An 18,750-nucleotide genomic window follows, 5' to 3' on the forward strand; every position below is an offset into this window, starting at 1 on the left:
TCTCGACCATTTCGAGACTCCTCATCATGTCCGTGATCACATCCGGGACTCCGAACAACCTTAGGTACATCAAAATGCATAAACTCATAATATAACTGTCATCGTAACCTTAAGCGTGCGGACCCTACGGGTTCGAGAACAATGTAGACATGACCGAGACATGTCTCCGATCAATAACCAATAGCGGGACCTGGATGCCCATATTGGCTCCTACATATTCTACGAAGATCTTTATCGGTCAGACCGCATAACAACATACGTTGTTCCCTTTGTCAACGGTATGTTACTTGCCCGAGATTCGATCGTCGGTGTCCAATACCTAGTTCAATCTCGTTACCGGCAAGTCTCTTTACTCGTTCCGTAATACATCATCTCGCAACTAACTCATTAGGTGCAATGCTTGCAAGGCTTATGTGATGTGCATTACCGAGAGGGCCCAGAGATACCTCTCCGACAATCGGAGTGACAAATCCTAATCTCGAAATACGCCAACCCAACATCTACCTTTGGAGACACCTGTAATGCTCCTTTATAATCACCCAGTTACGTCGTGACATTTGGTAGCACCCAAAGTGTTCCTCCAGTAAACGGGAGTTACATAATCTCATAGTCATAGGAACATGTATAAGTCATGAAGAAAGTAATAGCAACATACTAAACGATCGGGTGCTAAGCTAATGGAATGGGTCATGTCAATCAGATCATTCAACTAATGATGTGACCTCGTTAATAAAATAACAACTCATTGTTTATGGTCAGGAAACATAACCATCTTTGATTAACGAGCTAGTCAAGTAGAGGCATACTAGTGACACTTTGTTTGTCTATGTATTCACACATGTATTATGTTTCCGGTTAATACAATTCTAGCATGAATAATAAACATTTATCATGATTATAAGGAAATAAATAATAACTTTATTATTGCCTCTAGGGCATATTTCCTTCACCATACCCAATACTCAAGTCTCCTTTGGTGATGAAGAAGGAGGTAGTGGTGATGAAGTAGTAGCAATCTTGTCCTTCATGATCAAAAGATTCTCCAATCTACCACTACAGGAAACTGCTGACGGCAATGTATGACTGACGGCAAATCTCTGCTTTGCCGTCTGTGAGCGCACTGGCTGACGGCAAACCTAGCGAAAGGATGACGGCAAAGAAAGCAAGACGGCAAACTGGCTCTTCGCCGTCTGTTGTTTCAGTGAGTGACGGCAAAGGATGGCACGTGTCTAGTCTGACGGTAGGTAACGGTGCCCTAGTTTTGCCATCTGTTTTTGTTATCTACTGATGGAAAAGTCAGTTGCTTTGTCGTCTGCCTACTGTCCTCCTGACGGCGAACTAATAGAAAAAAAACTGGCACCAAGCCTTTCTTTTCCGTCTCCTTTTGGTCCCACTGATGGCAAATTAATGGAAACTAAGAAAAGAAAAATCCCCCCCACTAGACCGCATCATCCCGATTTGTCTGTCTCGACCGCACTAGGTTATCCCCGCCCGTCCCCGGCTCCATCGCGCAGCCGCCACCGCCCGTCCCCGGCTCCACCGCGCCATCGCCGCCCATCTCCACCTCCACCGCGCCGCCGCAGCTGGTCCCCGCCTCCACCGCGCCGCCATCGGGACCCTTGTCCACTGCGCCCCCACCCGTCCTCCTCCAATGGCGCGACCGCCACCGGGCCGTCCTCCCCTGCCCTAGCGGCATGGCTGATGTTGGCAGCATCGGCGCTGGTTCCCGCGTACGCATCCGCCGCCGCTGGTCACCACCAAAGCGGAGCACCACCTCCCCCTCTGCCCCAAGCCCCCCTATGCCCCACCCCACGGTGAGCACCGCTCCCCATCTCTATTCGTATTCTTTTAGATGGATAGCTGTATGGATTGAAGTATATGTGGATGGATTTATAGATGTATGTAAGGATGGATGCGTAGATGGATGTATGGATGATTTGCTGATGGATGTATCCCTTTCCATTTTCATCTGCCTAATTTTTTTAGTATAAGGCAGCCTTGTGCTTGTCCATAATATGGTTGTTCTGCAAGGAAAAATTTCAACTTTTGATTAATGCTCGTAGGAAATTAAATGCTCAGTTTTTTGCAACATGCTTAGATTGGAGAAGACAAGCCAGGGAGTCTAGTCTTGCTACACATATATATGGTTGTCAACTGTGAGATGATGTTGATAATGTTTTTATTAGATCGTTCTACGAGTGCTTATGTTGGTTGTGCCGGTGCTTTTCATGTGCAGGGATTTCCTCTTCACCTCCAGGAGCATTGTCCGTCCCATTGCCATTGCCATCGTTGTTCCACTACCGCCTCTACGATCTCGGGGTGAACTTGACTGTCATCTCCTCCCCCTCCCCTATTTGCTTCGTTCCGGTCGTCATGCCAATGCCACTAGATTTTATTTTCATGTCAAGTCTCATAACCTAGGCGTCTCCTGTTCGAAAGGGTGGCATCTATAAATATGCATGTCTTTGCATTTTTATAACCGTCGTCCTTTCGAATTGTCCACGTTATCCATGGACAGCCCGAGTACGTGTAGATTGGGTTTCGTTTCCCATTCTCTACTTCGGTCCTCAGCAAAATTTCGTCAGCGCCACCTCGTTGTTCTCCGGGTGCACATTCTCTCGGCTTGTTGTCGAGACGTGTATCTGGAGAACAACGGGGAGGTGCTGCTGAAATTTTGCCGAGGACTGGAGTAGAGCACGGGAAACGAACCCAATCTACACGTACTCGGGTGGGATTAGGACCCATCTTTACCACTTAGAGATAGGATTCAATCCATGAATGCACGTTTCCCTTTTGTATGGTAAAAAGTAAAACCATGGTGTAAATAATATGACAATGGTAATTAGCTGTGTATCTAGTCTTAATTACATTATACATATCTTGATGAATATGAATTTGGTGCCCCTACTATCAGTGCAACTACCAGTATGGATGATCATGAGTGGATGTACACTGGACACCCTAGTCAGGCTGGCATGACCACTAAATGGGTGACGAAGACCAACGAATTTGTAGAGGCAGCATTCGCTAGAGGCCAAAGAAAAAGTTGGTGCCCCTACTTGAAGTGTGGCAATGGCAGAGAACAATCGAAGAAGACAATGTGTGTGCACCTGCAGAAGCATGGGTTTAAGCGTGGGTATACCCGGTGGACCCTTCATTGCAAGCCTGAACGTAGTAGAGAGGAGGTGGTGCGTCGGCGAACCGACAACAATGGTACCAGGATAGTTGACATCGTAGCTGACTTCAACGATGCACGTGAAGAGGGATCAGAGGAAGAACCGGAGGAGTCTGCGAGGGCCTTCTTAGAAATGCTGAATTCCTCACAACCTCTTCACGACCACACAAACCAATGTCAACTGGATGCCATTGCACTAGCAATGTCTATAGAGACCCAGTTCAACATGAGCAGAGATTGCTTTAATTCGATGGTGACATCTTGGTGTCGCTCTCTCCCCGAAAGTCACAAACTGGCTAAAATTTGGTATGAAGTGAAGAAAATCCTTTGTGCACTTAAGATGCGCTATGAGCAGATACATGCTTGTCCAAACGGATGTGTCTTATTTACGAAAGAGTATGCCGATGACAAGTATTGCACCAAGTGCAAAGCCTCTAGGTATGTCAGGAGAGACCTCAGTGATGGTACGAAGAAGCAGAGCAAAGTCCCGGCAAATGTTCTTCGATATTTTCCAATCTTTCCAAGAATTCAACGCCTTTACTTGAACGAAAATACAGCCAAACAGATGACATGGCACAAATATGGGATAAGACACGACAAAGATGATCATGGGAGACCGATGCTGATACATCCGTCTTGTACCCAAGCTTGGAAAAGTTTCGATCGAATACATCATGAGAAAGCAAAAGAGGCAAAGAATGCACGAGTTGCCATCGGACTCGATGGGTTCAATCCGTTTGGTATGGTGTCAAAGACATATAGTTGCTGGCCCGTGTTTGTTGTTCCCCTCAACCTCCCCCCCCGGCGCCATAATGCAACGCAAGCACATGTTCCTATCGTTGATAATTCCAGGACCCAAGTATACGGGGAAGAATATAAGTGTGTACATGCAACCACTGATAGATGAGTTGAAAGAAGCTTGGGTGAATGGGATACAGACATATGATGCTGCTAGCAAAAAGAACTTCACAATGGATGTTTGGTACCAGTTCTCACTTCATGACTTACCGGCGTATTCACTTTTCATGGGGTGGTCTGTGCATGGGAGATTCCCATGCCCAAGGTGCAAGGTAAGCATGAAGTGCCATTGGTTGCAACATGGTCGCAAGTATTCTTGCTTCGATTTTCATAGACAACATTTGCGTCCTGACCATCCATTCAAACAAGACAAGAAGAACTTCATGAAAGGTGAAGTCGTTGAACACTCGGCACCACTTGAGAAAAGGCATTAGAATTACTCCAAAGAGCATTATTATGCATAAAAACATCATAAATAATAGTAGGAAAACATGATGGAAAATGGACGTATCAACTCCCCCAAGCTTAGACCTGGCTTGTCCTCAAGCGAAAACCGAAATCGAAAAACATGTCCACATGCTTAGAGAGAGAGGTGTCGATAAAAATAAAATGCAGACATAGAAGCATCATGTATATTATTATAAAAGAAACAAACTTTAACATAAAACTTTATCATATAACTTTTATCATAAAACTTCTATCATAGACTACTCATGAACACGTAACAATTCATTAGAACATCGAAGTATAAAGCATAAACTCTATTGAAAACCAACAACCTATGTTCTCAGTCAACTTTGCAACTACAATCCATCATATTTTCAGGAAGGGTCATGTATCAGAGCCTTTTGGCAAGTCCACATACTCAACGATCATATAGTCTTCTATGATTGCTAACACTCACCGCGTACACATGAGCAAAAGTTCTAACCGGACACATAGAACGATAGGGGCTTATCGTTTCGCCTCCCAACATACTCACCTCCAGGGTGATTTCAACAATAATAACTCATGCTACCCATATCCAACTGGATATATGTGCCTAGATCTTTCCTCACCACATTATGCTTGCCAAAAGAGAAAATAAAAAGGAATAGAGAGAAAACTTTGACTCTTGCATAAAAGTAAATACATAAAAGTAAAAGATAGGCCCTTCGCAGAGGGAAGCTGAGGTTGCCATGCGCTTTTTGGTTCTATCATGAATCTCTTAGTACAAAAGAACATCACGTTATATTGCCCCTTATGATAGCAACCTTTATTATGCAGTTTGTCGCTTTTATTCTTTGCCGTCACAAGTTCGTACAACGCTCAATTGTAGCGACCAGACCTCAAACGGTCCTATCTCTGTGCTCCGGTGTCATCCCTGGATCAGTAATGCTGACACCACACAGTACTTGAAGGATTTATAACAGAGTAGCAATCACACACTTATTACATCGAGTGTCTCAAAAGAGAACTTATTACAATAAATATGGCTTAAGGCCATCTAATAACGGTAACAGCGGAAGGCTTGGAAGATAAGTGAGTCCATCAACTCCAACGGCATCACTGAGTATAGAACCACGACCTAAAGGCACCTTAATCGTCGTCTAAAAAGTCTGCAACATTAACGTTGCAGCCCGAAACGGGTCAGCACATGGAATATGCTGGCAATGTAACACATAGAGAGTAATACAAGAATATGGCTATTCTATATGCATATATGGTTGGTGGAAAGCTCTATGGTTACAGTTTTGCGTAAAGCCAATTTTTCCCTACTGCAAAGGAATAAATTTTATTTAACTATCATGGTAGTTGTTAAACATTGAGAATGGTTGACAGCATTCTCAATCCCAATTAAGCATCATCATTAAACCAACAATTAACTTTAGAGTAACATGATGAGATTCACATGAAAATCCAGGTACTAGATACTCAAGATGTCCATAACCGGGGACACGGCTAACCATGATTAGTTTATACACTCTGCAGAGGTTTGCGCACTTTTCCCCACAAGACTCGATCTCCTCCGTTGGTTTTCTCGCACTGCATGGTGTTTGAGAAACGGATGACCAAGACATAGTCTTTCAGAAGCGCTAGCGCCTTACGAACAGGTAGACCGTACCAACCTACATCCCCTACATCTGCTAGTCTACCACTGTAAGAGTTCGCATGACTTAGTCAACTATCCTAGAGCCCATAGTAGCTTGTGGCTGCACACGGAAGTTTCTAGTATGAATAATCTCATGATCCCTTTGAGCCTGGGTGGCGGTCCAAAAGAAAACAGGCAATCGCTGGAATACCCAGGTGCCTCAATCCACCCAGATGTGTGTTTAAGTTGCCACCTTAGATAAACCATTAATTTAACAATCTCACATCTGTCATGGATACACTCACCCAATCCACGTCTACTAGCATAGCATAGCAATAATAAGCAAACGTAGAGTAACTCCCAAAGGTTTGATAACAAACAGGTAATAGGTTCTACCTCAACTACTCCCCAAACCCACAATTTAATTAGATCCTAATCATGCAATGTGTGAGGATTGATCTAATGCAATAAAACTGGGTAGTAGGAGGTATGATCAAAGTGTTACTTGCCTTGCTGATGATCCGGGAAACCTAGCGATTCGAAGTAGCAAGCGGCGCACTCCAGCTACTCTATCGCAAACAAACAAGCATACAATAAGTACTCAACTAATGCACAGGTAAAACACAAACAAAAGATCTAACCAGAAAGTTCAACTTAAGAACTTTGGTTGGCAAAAAGAATCAGAACGAACGAAGCAACGAAAGATAAACGGCAAATGAAACAAGCTTCGTTTACTATTCTGGATCTAAGGCAATTTTTGCAGTGGCAAAAACTTGTTTGAGTTGGTTAAACGGAAAGAGGGTTTCGAGACGAAACTCTAGGCGCTTGAATCGCCTGATTCTGATAAACGAGCAAAAAGATAAACTAGAACGAACATCGGATCAGAGATCGCGATCAGAAAAACTACGGATTTAATCCGAGAAAAGAAAAACGACGAACAGTTAACGAACGAACGTTCGTTAACAGAAACTAAATGAAAAACGCGTTCGTTAAAACAAACGGACAAACGGGCGCTCGCTAAATAAATAAACCGGAAAAAAACCGATCTATTCATCTAAAAAACGGAAACTAGGGTTTTCAAAAAAACGAATCGATTTTTTTTCAAAAACCGGCCGGCGACTACCTCAGCGGCGGTGGCTCTCCGGAGGGGCTCCGGAAGGCGGCGGGGTGAGGAGAGGCGGCAGGGGGCGGCTCCGGGCGGCGCATGGCGGCGGCGGCGTGCGGCAGCGCAGGCGGCGGGCTGCAGTGCAGGGTGGCGGGGTGAGGAGAGGGCGGCGGCGGGGCGGCTATTTAAGAGAGGGAGGGGGTTGACTTGGGGAGGGGGCGACGGGCGGCGGCGGCTCCGGCTCGGACTCCTCCTCGAGTCCGGCGGGAAGGCGGCGGCAGCTGGGCCAGCCTGGCTCAGCTGGGCCCTTGGCCCAGTCGGGCGTGGGTCTCTTTCTTTTTTTTTAAATACAATTTCGCTGCGCCTAAAAAATCTAGAAAAAATAAATAAAAAAATCTAAAAATGCCAAAACAAATTTTCTCCGTCTAAATAAAATATCTAGAACAGGATAAACATTTTTTGGCTCTAAATGCAATTTTTGAAAACATGCAATTTTTCCTAAATTCAATTAAAATAGCAAATAAAACCAAAATAAAATCTTATTTGATTGTTTTATTAAATCCTCAATATTTCTTTATTTTGGGAAAGTCATTTTATTCCCTCTCTCATATTTTGAGAATAGAAATAATTGAAGATAAAATAAATAAAATCAAATGATCCCTATTTCAAAATTTGAGAAAACTCAAATATGAAAATAACGAAATTCTCAACTCTTTCCGAGGGTCCTTGAGTTGCGTAGAATTTCTAGGATCCACCAAAAGCAATAAAATATGCTATGCAATGATGGTCTAATGTATAACATTCTAAATTAAAAATTTGGGATGTTACAAACCTACCCCCCTTAAGATGAATCTCGCCCTCGAGATTCGGGTTGGCTAGAAAATAGGTGAGGGTGGTCCTTTAGCAATTCTTCCTCTCGCTCCCAGGTGGCTTCATCCTCCGTGTGGTGGCTCCACTAAACTTTGCAAAAGTTGAGAACCTTGCTGCGGGTGACTCGACTGGCATAATCTAGAATCTTGATTGGTTTCTCCTCATAGGCCAAATTACTGTCCAACTGAATTGCTTCCAGCGGCACTGTATCTCTCAGCGGTATGTCAGCCATCTCTGCGTGGCACGTCTTTAACTGGGAAACGTGGAACACGTCATGAACTCCTGATAATCCTTCAGGTAATTCCAACTTGTAGGCTACTTCTCCCATACGTTCCAAAACTTTGTATGGTCATACAAAACGTGGCGCTAACTTTCCCTTAACTCCAAACCACTTAACTCCTCGAAGTGGTGATACTCGAAGATAAACTCGGTCTCCGACTTCGTAAACTGTCTCCTTGCATTTAGAATCTGCGTAGCTCTTCTGCCTGGACTGGGCTACCTTGAGCCTGTCGCGCCTCACTTTCTGTTCAAACTCCTTAATCAGATCCGTCCAAACAACTGACGGTCCCCAACTTCATCCCAAGACAACGGGGTCCTGCACCTCCTTCCGTACAAGGCTTCGAAAGGGGCCATCTTCAAACTGGATTAATAACTGTTGTTGTAAGAGAACTCTGCATATGGCAAATTCTCATCCCAACTAGATCCGTAATCTAGCGCACAAGCTCTCAGCATATCCTCCAAAATCTGAATGACTCTCTAAGTCTATCCATCTGTCTGCGGATGGAAAGCTGTACTAAACTCTAGTCTGGTACCCAGAGTTTCATTCAACTGATTCCAGAACTTTGAGGTAAACTGGGTTCCTCTATCTGATACAATGCTCTTTGGAACTCCATGCAGACATACGATTCTGGTCATGTATATCTTTGCCAACTTTGCACTGGTATAGGTAGTCTTCACTGGAATGAAATGGGCTACCTTTGTCAAATGATCAACTACAACCCATATTGAGTCATAGCCTGAACGAGTTCTGGGTAAACCCGTAATAAAATCCATGCCTAACTTATCCCACTTCCATTCGGGTATCGGCAATGGCTGTAGCAATCCTGCTGGCTTCTGATGCTCTGCCTTTACTCTCTGACATACATCACAAACTGCTACATACTCCGCAATATCTTTCTTCATTCCGGTCCACCAGAAAGTATCCTTCAAATCCAAATACATCTTGGTATTTCTTGGGTGAATCGAATATGGTGAATCATGTGCCTCTTGCAGAATTAACTTCCTGATCTCCGAATCATTTGGTACATAAACACGGTCTTCAGACCATAAGGTGTCGTGCTCATCTTCACGAAATCGATTAGCTTTTCCTTTGCTCATTTTCTCCTTTATAGAGGCAACCTCCTTATCAGTCCTTTGAGCTTCTCTGATCTTATCCATCAAAGTAGACTCAATCTCCAATGCTGCTACATAGCCTCTCGGAACTATCTCCAAATATAGCTCACGAAGATTTTCAGCTAACTCCCTTGGTAAATCTCCCGTCATTAGGGTGTTGACATGGCTCTTACGGCTCAACGCGTCAGCTACTACGTTAGCCTTTCCGGGGTGATAATGTAATCTCATATCATAATCCTTGATGAGCTCCAACCATCTTCTTTGCCTGAGATTCAACTCTTTCTGCGTGAAAATATACTTCAAACTCTTGTGATCTGTGTACACCTCACAATGATTTCCAATGAGAAAGTGTCTCCAGGTTTTCAATGCATGCACTACAGCTGCTAACTCCAAATCATGCATAGCGTAATTCAACTCATGAGGCTTAAGCTGTCGTGAGGCATAAGAAACAACTCTTCCTTCCTGCATAAGCACTGCTCCAAGTCCTCGACGTGAAGCGTCGCAATACACCTCATAATCCTTGGTCTGATCTGGAAAAATCAACACAGGTGATGTAACCAAACGTTTCTTCAATTCCTGGAAACTGGCCTCACATTCCTCAGTCCATATGAACTTGGTATCCTTTTTCAACAACTCCGTCATAGGCTTCGCAATCTTTGAGAAATTCTCAATGAATCTCCGGTAGTATCCTGCGAGTCCAAGAAAAGTCTGGATCTCTCCAACTGTTGTTGGCGCTTCCCAATTGGTCACAGTATCAACTTTAGTGGGATCTACTGCTATACCTTCTCCGGATATAACGTGTCCGAGAAATCCAACTTCCTTCAACCAAAACTTACATTTGCTAAACTTGGCATATAATTGATGTTCTCTGAGTTTACCAAGCACCAAACGCAAATGCTCCTTATGCTCCTCTTCATTCTTTGAGTAAACCAGAATATCATCAATGAACACTACGACGAACTTATCCAAAAACTCCATAAACACTTTGTTCATCATGTTCATAAAATATGCAGGTGCGTTAGTCAGACCAAATGACATAACAGTATGCTCGTACAGCCCATACCTGGTGGTAAAAGCCGTCTTAGGTATATCTTGTTCTCGAATCTTCAACTGGTGGTATCCTGATTGCAGATCGATCTTGGAAAATACCTTAGCTCCTTGCAATCGATCAAACAGATCATTGGTCATTGGTAGTGGGTACTTGTTCTTGATGGTTACTTCATTCAATCCTCGATAATCAAGAACCATCCTTAATGATCCATCCTTCTTTTCTACTAGAAGTACTGGCGATCCCCAAGGCGAAGAACTTGGGCGAATATAACCCTTATCCAGTAACTCCTTAATCTGCTTCTTAATCTCCACCAAATCCTTTGCGGGCATCCTATATGGTCTCTTTGATATTGGCCCTGTGCCTGGCAAAAGTTCAATCAAAAACTCAATATCTCTATCCGGTGGTATGCCTGGCAATTCCTCTGGAAATACATCAGGGAAATCCTTCACTATTGGTACTTCCTCCTGCACAACTCCTGTTAGACAATTTACTTGAGTCCTTTTTGGCGCATGTCGTGATACATACTTGATCCTTCTTCTTTCTGGGGTGGTAAGCAAAATTGACTTGCTGGCACATTCAATATTCCCTTCGTACTTTGACAACCAATCCATACCTAATATCACATCCAATCCTTGAGATTCCAACACTATTAGGTCTGAGGGAAATACGTAGTTACCAATCCTTAATGGTAACCGATCACACCATAGGCTAGCCATATACTCTGCTCCAGGCGAGGTTACTAACATGGGTGACCTAAGGGCTTGGGCTGGTAGTTTATACTTATCCACAAATCCCCTTGATATGTATGAATGCAATGCACCAGTATCAAAAAGAACGAGTGCAGTAAATGACTTAACCAAAAACTTACAGATTACTGCATTCGGCTGCTCTTCAACCTCCTCCACGTTAACGTGGTTCACCTGTCCCCTGTTGAAAGGGTTCGGCTTCTTCCCAGAGCTTCCATTGCCATTTCCATTCTATGATTCAGGACATTCGTTGGCATAATGTCCGGTCTTCTGGCACTTAAAACAAGTGACTTGGCTCAGGTCTTTCTTGGCTGGGGTTGATGCGTTGGTGCGGTGCTGACCGTTGCTTCTTCCATTCCCATTACCAGTATTGGGGCCATTATGATTGTGCGAGCTACCTCCTCCATGGGTATGCTGGAAATGTCCTCCCAGTCTAGGGGTAAAACGTGGCTTCTGCTGAGCTCCAGAATTGTACTTCCCTTGTCCATACTTCCTCTTGCGGTTCTCGATCTGCTGCTGCTTCCCTTCAATCATGAGAGCACGATCTACCAACTCCTGGTAGTTGTTGAAGGTTGCTACCATCAACTGCATGATCAACTCATCATTCAGTCCTTCCAGAAACTTCTCCTGCTTAGCTGCATCCGTAGCAACGTCATCTGGGGCATAACGTGCTAGCTTACTAAAGTCCTCCACATACTGGCCAACTGTCCGTCCTCCTTGGCGCAAATTGCGGAACTCATGCTTCTTCATGGCCATAGCTCCTGCTGAAACATGGGAAGTACGAAAAGCTTGCTGAAACTGGTCCCACGTGATAGTGTCGACAGGGAAAGTGGCTGTGAAATTCTCCCACCATGATGCTGCGGGTCCTTCCAGCTGATGTGCGGCAAACTTCACTTTTTCCGCATCTGTGCATCCTGCCGTGGTCAACTCTCTTGCTGTCTTGCGGAGCCAATCATCTGCTACTATCAGCTCGGTGCTACTGGAAAACACCGGTGGATTCAGCCTAAGAAAACGGGCTAAGTGATCAACAGGTGGTGGTGGTGGTGGTGGGTTGTTGTTGTTGGTGTTTCCCTGATTCTGATTCTAAACTAGCAACTGCATCAATGTGTTCTGCTGCTGGATCAACTGAGTGAGCTCCGGTGGGAAGGTAAATCTGGGGTCACGTCTCGGAGGCATCTGAGGGTTTAGAAAAGATGAGATTTAAGAATAGAGGGGGTCTAAAGAGAAAACACTACCCATATGCACATGAGGCAAAAGCAAACAATTCACTTCATTCAATCAAACAAGGGCATACAATCGATCTAACTATCGCAAAAGTGCTCGGACTACTATGTTTACATGGTGGACTACTACTACTGTTGGGGTGGTCTACTAGAAATACTCTTCGGTTGCAGACTCCATGATATCTGCTCCGGCTTCATCAACATAGTCATCATCGCTATCATCAGGATCCGAGGTGGTGTCATCGATGATGATGTAGTCTTCCGAGCGAATCTCCTTGGGTTCTTCGTCTTCTTCTACTAGTGTAGGGCCTCCCATGAATATCCCAATCTTCTTGATAAGATCGTCATTCTTCTCCACTAATACTTTTATTTCCTCTTCATAATCTTCACGTGTAGCCTTGAGTTCATCCTCTAGTTCCTTGATTCCTGTCCTCGCCTTCTTCAGATCTATCATGTCTGCGCACATCTGGTTCTCCTGACGTCGAATGTGCTGGTTTAACTCCTGGATAAAAGCTGCAATTGATCTATCCTTCTTGGAGCTGACCATCTCCCAGTGCTCATCTCGGCACCCACAAATCTGGTAGATAGTATCCTTGAGATCATTGCGGTAAACATCTCCAATGCGTCCCATGGCGATGTGAGCTGCCATGCTCTTTCCTAGATTCCAATTTGGTGCATCAAAAGAGAACTCTATGGGCTCAGTGAATGGCATGAACGTCCTTCCTGGAACTTGAACTTGAATCATCCAACGCCCTTCTTCAGGTAATGCGGCATTGTAGGTTCTGATGAAGCTTGGTACTCCTATGTTCAGGTATCTAGTGACTTCCTTCAAATGACGTCCAAAGGGTGTATCTTCATCCGGTTGCATGAACTTGTTCCTTGCATCCGCCATCCTAAAAGAGTAGAAAAGATGAGAGGTCAGAAGGGGAAGAGTAGGTAGTGATCTAGGGCTTTAGCTTAGTGGCTGTGTCCTATAGTCAGTGTGTGCTCTGATACCATCTTGTAGCGACCAGACCTCAAACAGTCCAATCTCTGTGCTCCGGTGTCATCCCTGGATCAGTAATGCTGACACCACACAGTACTTGAAAGATTTATAACAAAGTAGCAATCACACACTTATTACATCGAGTATCTCAAAAGAGAACTTATTACAATAAATATGGCTTAAGGCCATCTAATAACGGTAACAGCGGAAGGCTTGGAAGATAGGTGAGTCCATCAACTCCAACGGCATCACTGAGTGTAGAACCATGACCTAAAGGCACCTTAATCATCGTCTGAAAAGTCTACAACATTAACGTTGCAGCCCGAAACGGGTCAGCACATGGAATATGCTGGCAATGTAATACATAGAGAGTAATACAAGAATATGGCTATTCTATATGCATATATGGCTGGTGGAAAGCTCTATGGTTACAATTTTGCGTAAAGCCAATTTTTCCCTACTGCAAAGGAATAAATTTTATTTAACTATCATGGTAGTTGTTAAACATTGAGAATGGTTGACAGCATTCTCAATCCCAATTAAGCATCATCATTAAACCCAACAATTAACTTTAGAGTAACATGATGAGATTCACATGAAAATCCAGGTACTAGATACTCAAGATGTCCATAACCGGGGACACGGCTAACCATGATTAGTTTATACACTCTGCAAAGGTTTGCGCACTTTTCCCCACAAGACTCGATCTCCTCCGTTGGTTTTCTCGCACTGCATGGTGTTTGAGAAACGGATGACCGAGACATAGTCTTTCAGAAGCGCTAGTGCCTTACGAACGGGTAGACCGTACCAACCTACATCCCCTATATCTGCTAGTCTTCCACTGTAAGAGTTCGCATGACTTAGTCAACCATGCTAGAGCCCATAGTAGCTTGTGGCTGCACACGGAAGTTTCTAGTATGAATAATCTCATGATCCCTTTGAGCCTGGGTGGCGGTCCAAAAGAAAACAGGCAATCGCTGGAATACCCAGGTGCCTCAATCCACCCAGATGTGTGTTTAAGTTGCCACCTTAGATAAACCATTAATTTAACAATCTCACATCTGTCATGGATACACTCACCCAATCCACGTCTACTAGCATAGCATAGCAATAATAAGCAAACATAGAGTAACTCCCAAAGGTTTGAGAACAAACAGGTAATAGGTTCTACCTCAACTACTCCCCAAACCCACAATTTAATTAGATCCTAATCATGCAATGTGTGAGGATTGATCTAATGCAATAAAACTGGGTAGTAGGAGGTATGATCAAAGTGTTACTTGCCTTGCTGATGATCCGGGAAACCTAGCGATTCGAAGTAGCAAGCGGCGCACTCCGGGTACTCTATCGCAAACAAACAAGCATACAATAAGTACTCAACTAATGCACAGGTAAAACTCGAACAAAAGATCTAACCAGAAAGTTCAACTTAAAAACTTTGGTTGGCAAAAAGAATCAAAACGAACTAAGCAACGAAAGACAAACGGCAAACGAAACAAGCTTCGTTTACTATTCTGGATCTAAGGCAATTTTTGCAGCGGCAAAAACTTGTTTGAGTTGGTTAAACGGAAAGAGGGTTTCGAGACAAAACTCCAGGCGCTTGAATTGCCTGATTCTGATAAACGAGCGAAAAGATAAACTACAACGAACATCGGATCAGAGATCGCGATCAGAAAAACGCGGATTTAATCCGAGAAAAGAAAAACGACGAACAGTTAACGAACGAACGTTCGTTAACAGAAACTAAACAAAAAATGCGTTCGTTAAAACGAACGGACGAACGGGCGCTCGCTAAATAAATAAACCGGAAAAAACCGATCTATTCATCTAAAAAAAATGGAAACTAGGGTTTTCAAAAAAAACCGAATCAGTTTTTTTTTCAAAAACCGGCCGGCGACTACCTCGGCGGCGGCGGCTCTCCGGCAGGGCTCCGGAAGGCGCGCGGGGTGAGGAGAGGTGGCGGGGCGGCAGCTCCGAGCGGCGTGGGGCGGCGGCAAGCGGCGGCGGCGTGCGGCAGCGGCGGCGGCGGGCGGCGGTGCGGGGCGGTGGGGTGAGGAGAGGGCGGCGGCGGGGCGACTATTTAAGAGAGGGAGGGGGTTGACTTGGGGAGGAGGCGACGGGCGGCGGCGGCTCCTGCTCGGACTCCTCCTCGAGTCCGGCGGGAAGGCGGCGGCGGCTGGGCCAGCCTGGCTCGGCTGGGCCCTTGGCCCAGTCGGGCGCGGGTCTCTTTTTTTAAACAATTTCGCTGCGCCTAAAATAATCTAGGAAAAAAATAAAAAAATCTAAAAATGGCAAAACAAATTTTCTCCGTCTAAATAAAATATTTAGAACAGGATGAACATTTTTTGGCTCTAAATGCAATTTTTAAAAACATGCAATTTTTCCTAAATTCAAATAAAATAGTAAATAAAACCAAAATAAAATCTTATTTGATTTTTTATTAAATCCTCAATATTTCTTTATTTTGGGAAATTCATTTTATTCCCTCTCTCATATTTTGATAATAGAAATAATTGAAGATAAAATAAATAAAATCAAATGATCCCTATTTCAAAATTTGAGAAAACTCACATATGAAAATAACGAAATTCTCAACTCTCTCCGAGGGTCCTTGAGTTGCGTAGAATTTCTAGGATCCACCAAAAGCAATAAAATATGCTATGGAATGATGGTCTAATGTATAACATTCCAAATTAAAAATTTGGGATGTTACATCAATTTTCTCTTACACTAAATGATCCAACACTTTTAGAAGTAATTTTTTATTACCTCTTTGCACCGATGACAACTTACTTGAAGGATATTACTCAATCCTTAGGTAGGTATGGTGGACTCTCAAAACAAGATATGGGTCTAAGGGTTTTGGGATGCACAAGTAGTATCTCTATTTAGTGCGTAATTTTTGGCTAGGAAAGATGGGGGGCAAGCACCACATGTTGAAGGATCTATGCCAATATAACTTCTATGTGAATATGAACAAACATAAATCATTATGTTGCCTTCCTTGTCCAACGTCAACAATTTTGGCATATAATATTTTGATGGGGGATCACAATCACAAAAGATGTCCAAGATAGTATATTTGCATGTGAATCTTCTCTTCCCTTATTAATTTTTTCATGAATTGCATCATTGACCAATGTTATGTTTGACATTCTCCAATACAATTTTATACTTATACTCTTCCTTATGTGGTGTCATTACTTACCATAAGATTAACATATGATCTTTTTCATTTATTTCCTTTCTTTTTATTGAACATGAAAGTAAAGAAAATTAAACTCAAACTAAACTTTATTATATATCTCGCACACGATTACAAGGATAGATCACTAAGCAAACACTCGAAAAGAAAGGATCAAACTAAACTTTTATTCATCCATAGCAAAAGATAACTATGAATCGAACCAAGATAAGTAAAGGTAAAAGATAATGGAGGCGATACGATACCAGGGCACCTCCCCCAAGCTTGGCACAATCCAAGGGGAGTGCCCATACCCAATACTCAAGTCTCCTTTGGTGATGAAGAAGGAGGTGGTGGTGATGAAGTAGTAGCAATCTTGTCCTTCATGATCAAAAGATTCTCCAATTTACCACTACAGGAAACTGCTAGTTTGCCGTCAGTGAGCGGCTTTGCCATCAGCATTTCGTCGGGGTAGACAGCAAAGAATGTTTTGCCGTCATCTGCTGACGGCAAAGTATGACTGACGGCAAATCTCTGCTTTGCCGTCTATGAGCGTACTGGCTGACAGCAAACCTAGCAAAAGGATGACGGCAAAGAAAGCAAGACGGCAAACTGGCTCTTCACCATCTGTTGTTTCACTGAGTGACGGCAAAGGATGGACACGTGTCTAGTCTGATGGTAGGTAATGGTGCCCCAGTTTTGCCGTCTGTTTTTCTTATCTACTGAAGGCAAAGTCAGTTGCTTTGTCGTCTGCCTGCTGTCCTCCTGACAGCGAACTAATAGAAAAAAAAACTTGGCACCAAGCCTTTCTTTGATGTCTCCTTTTGGTCCCACTGACGGCAAATTAATGGAAACTAAGAAATGAAAATCCCCCACCCAACTGCATCATCCCGATTCGTCTGTCTCGACCGCACTAGGTTATGCCCGCCCGTCCCCGGCTCCACCGTGCCGCCGCCACCGCCCGTCCCCGGCTCCACCACGCCGTCGCTGCCCGTCTCCACCTCCACCGTGCCACCGCAGCTGGTCCCAGCCTCCACCGTGCCGCCCACCCGTCCTCCTCCAATGGCGCGACCGCCACCGGGCCGTCCCCCCTGCCCTAGCGGCACGGCTGCCGTTGGCAGCACCGGCGTCGGTTCCCGCCTACGCATCCGTCGCCGCTGGTCACCACCGAAGCGGGGCACCACCTCCCCCTCTGCCACAAGCCCCCCTCTGCCCCACCCCACGGTGAGCACCGCTCCCCATCTCTATTCGTATTCTTTTAGATGGATAGCTGTATGGATTGCAGTATATGTGGATGGATTTATAGATGTATGTAAGGATGGATGCGTAGATGGATGTATGGATGATTTGCTGATGGATTTATCCCTTTCCATTATCTTCTGCCTAAATTTTTTAGTATAAGGAAGCCTTGTGCTTGTCCATAATATGGTTGTTCTGCAAGGCAAAATTTCAACTTTTGATTAATGCTCGTAGGAAATTAAATGCTCAGTTTTTTGCAACATGCTTAGATTGGAGAAGACAAGCCCGGGAGTCTAGTCTTGCTACACATATATATGGTTGTCAACTGTGAGATGATGTTGATAATGTATTTATTAGATTGTTCTACGAGTGCTTATGTTGGTTGTGCCGGTGCTTTTCATGTGCAGGGATTTTCTCTTCACCCCCAGGAGCATTGTCCGTCCCGTTGCCATTGCCATCGTTGTTCGACTACCGCCTCTACGGTCTCGGGGTGAGCTTGACTGTCATCTCCTCCCCCTCCCCCATTTGCTTCATTCCGGTCGTCGTGCCGATGCCACTAGATTTTATTTTCATGTCAAGTCTCGTAACCTAGGCGTCTCCCGTTCGAAAGGGTGGCATCTATAAATATGCATGTCTTTGCATATTTATAAACGTCGTCCTTTTGAATTGTCCATGTTATCCATGGACAGCCCGAGTACGTGTAGATTGGGTTTCATTTCCCGTGCTCTACTTCGGTCCTCGGCAAAATTTCGTCAGCACCACCTTGTTGTTCTCCGGGTGCACATTCTCTCAGCTTGTTGTCGATACGTGTATCTGGAGAACAACGAGGAGTTGCTGCCGAAATTTTGCCGAGGACCGGAGTAGAGCACGGGAAACGAACCTAATCTACACGTACTCGGGTGGGATTAGGA

General features: G+C 44.3%; 1 protein-coding gene across 1 annotated transcript; it reads left to right on the plus strand.

Moving 5' to 3' along the window:
* Positions 1 to 2,927: 2,927 nt before the first annotated feature.
* LOC147981331 (uncharacterized) lies at positions 2,928 to 17,930 on the plus strand. Its single transcript, XM_087515936.1, has 4 exons — positions 2,928 to 3,915; positions 4,028 to 4,157; positions 17,518 to 17,824; positions 17,907 to 17,930. The coding sequence occupies exons 1-4, from the start codon at positions 2,928 to 2,930 to the stop codon at positions 17,928 to 17,930; spliced, it is 1,449 nt and encodes a 482-aa protein (XP_087372062.1).
* The last annotated feature ends 820 nt before the right edge of the window (positions 17,931 to 18,750 follow it).

The sequence above is a fragment of the Triticum urartu genome, chromosome 3A (assembly GCF_056163025.1).
Source record: "Triticum urartu cultivar PI428250 chromosome 3A, HENAU_Tu73, whole genome shotgun sequence".
In the NCBI taxonomy this organism is placed as follows: Eukaryota; Viridiplantae; Streptophyta; class Magnoliopsida; order Poales; family Poaceae; genus Triticum; species Triticum urartu.